General features: G+C 41.4%; 1 protein-coding gene across 4 annotated transcripts in view; it reads right to left on the minus strand.

The window, feature by feature from the left end:
• The window catches only part of IQGAP2 (IQ motif containing GTPase activating protein 2), a 236998-nt gene that overhangs the window by 22239 nt on the left and 210343 nt on the right, over positions 1 to 4416 (minus strand). For all 4 annotated transcript variants that reach the window (XM_018566629.1, XM_018566627.1, XM_018566626.1 and 1 more), the window contains 3 exons: positions 2842 to 3005; positions 2492 to 2716; positions 286 to 426 (listed from right to left, as the gene is read on the minus strand). In XM_018566629.1, the coding sequence (XP_018422131.1) occupies positions 286 to 426; positions 2492 to 2716; positions 2842 to 3005 (530 nt within the window). The remainder of the gene's footprint in view (positions 1 to 285; positions 427 to 2491; positions 2717 to 2841; positions 3006 to 4416) is intronic.

The following is a 4416-nucleotide window of genomic DNA, read 5'->3' on the forward strand; positions in this document are numbered from 1 at the left end:
TTCTTAGTTTCGTTTTTTTTTAAAACGAGCGCCCAAAAAACGCCCAGGTTTAACCCAGCCTACATGATCATGCTCACGCTACTGTCATAATTTAATTTTGGCAACCATATCTAGTATTCTATAGCAACCAAAAGTTCAGTTTTCAGTAGTTTGGGCTGCAGTTTAATAATATTCAATTTCATTAAAAACGAACTCTAGTAACGTTATGCATTTGAACACAAAGCACATTTAGCTTTGCGCTGATGGAGAATTAACTGAGGCTACTGTAAAAATGAGAGAACTTACGGTATGAGGTCCATGGATGAGAATATGGACTGGAGAACTTTATCGGTCACAGTACGTAAGCTTTGTATTGAAGATTCCAGTCTGTTAATCACCTCAGGGTGAGATAGCGCCTGCTCCGTTGTCACGTCATATGGCAGCTTACTGAAAATAAAAATAAAGATATTACTTTTTAAAAGATCAACTAGAGTCACTCAGTATACTGCTAATGGAGAGTAAAGCTGTCACTTTTCATGCGACAGGTTCTCTCCCCTTCTTTGCAAGATGCAGTGTCAATTTACTGCAACCGAACATTATCATTTAGGAGTGGGGAATGATCATTAGCCCTGTCCCTTTGTCCATTCTCACTTAATCTGTCTACTGCTCTCTTGCTACCAGGTAGGGCGGCATCTTTTTGTGACACTATTCTCTGCTGTACAATCTTCCTTCACAATTCAATGTTTTCCCGGGGACACATCAACATATAAAGACAATGGCAGCTAGTGTATAGTGTGTGTCATGCAAGGTCATTTCATGCATGCATGTCTTCCCAGCTTCCCACCAGATCACTGTTCAGTGTTATAGGAAACGGATGTTTGTGTTCATTTAATTAAATTGATTTCAAAGGACAGGTCACTTTCTTAAGTCACTTTGGTAAACATGAGTCACAATGCGACCCAAAGCTGGCCATATGCCAGACTAAGATCCCAACTCAAACAAAAGAGACTCTTATTGCCATTACCAAGACGGCAAGAAGCTATTATCCCCTCATTTCTGGGAACACACACAGAAGCACTGGCTTAATTTCACAGGTTAAATAGTATGGATGCACCGATACTAGTATCGGTACCGATACCGAGTATTTTGGCGAGTACTCGTACTAATGCTCAAATACCTTCCCCGATACCGGAACTTCCAGTCAGAGGAAGGGGAACATGGAGCCAGCTTCCAGAACGATCAGGAAGCTGGGCAGCGAGTAATGACCTGCCTTCCTGATTGGCCTGGGAAGCCGGGTCCATGCTGATTGGCTGGAAACTGCACACTCTATGCTGATTGGCTGGAAAGCCGGCTTCCCAGCCAACAAGCATTGAGCCGCCTTCCCGGCCAATCAGGATTCATTACTCGCCGCCCGGCTTCCTAATTGGCCGGGCAGCCGGCTTGATGCTGATTGGCTGGGAAGCCGGTTTCATGGCTAAGCATAATCAAGCCAGCCAGACAACATGGAGCCGGCTTCTTGGGCAATCAAATTGCCCGGAAAGCCGTCTCCATGCCAGCGGAAGCACCGGTATCGGTACTCGGTATCAACGAGTCAAGTTTCGGTACCGAAAAATCTGTATTGGTGCATCCCTATTAAATAGTATGCCTAAAACGTATATAAACCCTAACAATGAACTTCTCCTATTTACTCTCTTTTGGTCTTTTAAAGATACAATGAAAGTGTTTAATTACATCTGATCAATAAGTGCATACAAAAAAAAAACCTCTGTTGGTCCTGCCAGAAATGTTCTTGTGCCCCCTGCTTGTTTGGCACTTGTATCAGTTACATTGTTTCCAGTTATCTCTAAAGAAAACAAACCCCTTCTCCTATGTTATAAAGAAAAGTACAGGCAAGGTATTCTGTAGTCCTGTCCTAGGATGCCAATGTTGCTCCTTCACAGATACAGTAGGATGAGTGAGCAGCGTCACCCGAGGACAGGAAGTGCGCTACTGGCAGGATCACCAGATGAAATATAATGGGAAAAAAAGGTAATTCAAGAAAACGAATGCAGCCACCACATGTAATGACTGGTTATCGACAGTATATGACCTTTTTGTTCTTGGGTTTAGTAACACAGTAGGTGAGGTTGAATAATTTAAAGTGTATTGCCACATTTACAGCCAAATTGGAAAACCCCCTGCTTTATATTTGCTACATGTTCCCATTCACATAGCATAACTTAAAATGTTAATGAGGGCTAAACAAAAGAAAATTGAGGAGTGCAAGGCCAGCTTGAGGTGTGTGTTGGGCAACTGGAAGAAGGAAGCAGGTGTTCTGAGGTAAAGGAACCATCCAATATGTTCACTTCACACATAACACAATTTTAATTTTGGTATGCTTGTTTTTGTGACATTGGGCAACAGGAAGCTGAAGGGCATTTTTCCCCAAATGTTTAGAAAATAGCAGTTCCTGCATGCGCCTCATTGTAGCGTCATTCCACAATGTCATTCCACTATAAAACAGGACTCTTACCTTGCTTCCCCAGTGGCTGATTCCAGCTGATTCACCCAAGCCTTGTATACTTCAACTGCACTGGTGTTAATAATGAGTGACTTGTCTTCAATGATTTCCTTCACTACAGGTGCCAGCAGCTGGCGCAGGGTGTTCTGTCCTCGGGCACCTCTGTTAAAGCTGACCACCATCTTTATGACTGTTGGGTTTCCAGTCACTATATCTTGTATTTGGTCAACTTTGGACCTGTGAATTCACCCAGAAAAATGGTTTAGTGCAATGCATATGCATTTATCTCACAGCAGAGAGGAGTACTTGTGAAGAATGCAACATCATTCTATGATACTTTACAGATGACCAGCAACACTTACTTGATTTCTTCTTGCAGAGCAGTCTCAAAAAGTTTCAGCAGAAGGTACTCTTCTCGTTGGTTAGAGGCATAATTATAGAGAGTGAAGATCACAGTGTCCATAAACTTTGTGGACTTGTTTTGAGGCATCTGGAAAATCACCTTGGCCAAGTATGATGGGTTGGTCTGGACAATGAAACAGTATCATTAGACATCCAGAAAGAATTGTATATACCACAGTGCTCAGCATAAAGGGTTCTTACACATCAAGCGTTGGGGGAGAAGGCTGCCGTCCTCAAGGCCATTGGGAAGTAACCTCACATAACATGTAAAATAAATAAATCAAACAGAGCCTTCTCCTAGTGTATTAACGTTTATTAGAGTACTAAAAAATGACGAGTTTATGTTTTTTTTTAGTACTCTAATAAACATTAAAACACTGGGAGACGGCGCTGTTTGATTTATAAGCATCATAAGACATACTGATATACAAGAGACTCCCTAAGCCCTCGTTCACACCTGAACGTTTTGTAGCGCGCTCGACGAACGCTCTACAAAACACTCAAACATCTAAATCCCATTGTATTCAATGGGTCTGGTTCACACCTTGGCGTATTTCAGCCAGTCCCTAACTCGCTACAAAACGGCCCACGCCTGAAAAGATACATGTACTACTTTGGGCCGTTTTTGTTGCGCGTTTCCATTGGGATACAGCCAAGTAGCCCTCGGAAACGCGCGTTTGTCAGGCGATTTTTTTACCGCGAATCGCGGTAAAAAAACGCGCGACAGACGCGCATATGCAATACGCCTAGGTGTGAACCAGGCCTTAAACTGGATACTGGCTGAAGGGGGGTGAGAGGATTATTTGAAGGGTTTGCTGTATGTCACAAGTGTGCAGCGCATCACAAATCACAAATCACAAGCAGCAATCACTGATTCGCTTTTACTAGCCTGAACACACAAAATGACTCACACAAACAATTTGTAGAGCCATTCACCCTACGAACATTCTGAACATTTTTTTCTTTGCAAACATATAAAAAAATGAAAAAGTTTTTAGACCTTTTCTTTTCAGGTTGAATGTATGTAATGCAACACAGCATTATGACCATTAGATAGAGCTGAGAAGCACAGGAAATAAATACTTATTTCCAATGCTCATTTGTGCCGTCTAGTTGTCAAATGCAGTATTACATTACATCCAATCGACCTGCAAAGAAAAGATATCTAAAAACTTTTGTTTTTGCATATATTTGCACAGAATGAACGGTCAGAAAGATTCGTAGGGCAAATGGCTCTGTTAATTGGTTATGAAAACACCCTCAGATGTTCAGTTGGTTACTATGGCACAGACTACATTATCTTTACAAATACTGGCACCAGACACATTGTATGTATGTAAAGTGAAGATATGCTTACAAAGATACCTTAGAACCAAATAATTAAAGTTTTGATTTATCTGCTACAAACGTTCCATTTTAAAGAAATTAATATCCATTTAAAAGAGGTCTAACACAAATGTCCTCTGTTTCTTCCAAATAAATCTTGGATTTATTTCATAGGAACAAACATGCTAAACAATGGCAGCAGACATCCA

The sequence above is a fragment of the Nanorana parkeri genome, unplaced genomic scaffold (assembly GCF_000935625.1).
Source record: "Nanorana parkeri isolate BGI_ZX_2015 unplaced genomic scaffold, ASM93562v1 scaffold964, whole genome shotgun sequence".
NCBI lineage: Eukaryota > Metazoa > Chordata > Amphibia > Anura > Dicroglossidae > Nanorana > Nanorana parkeri.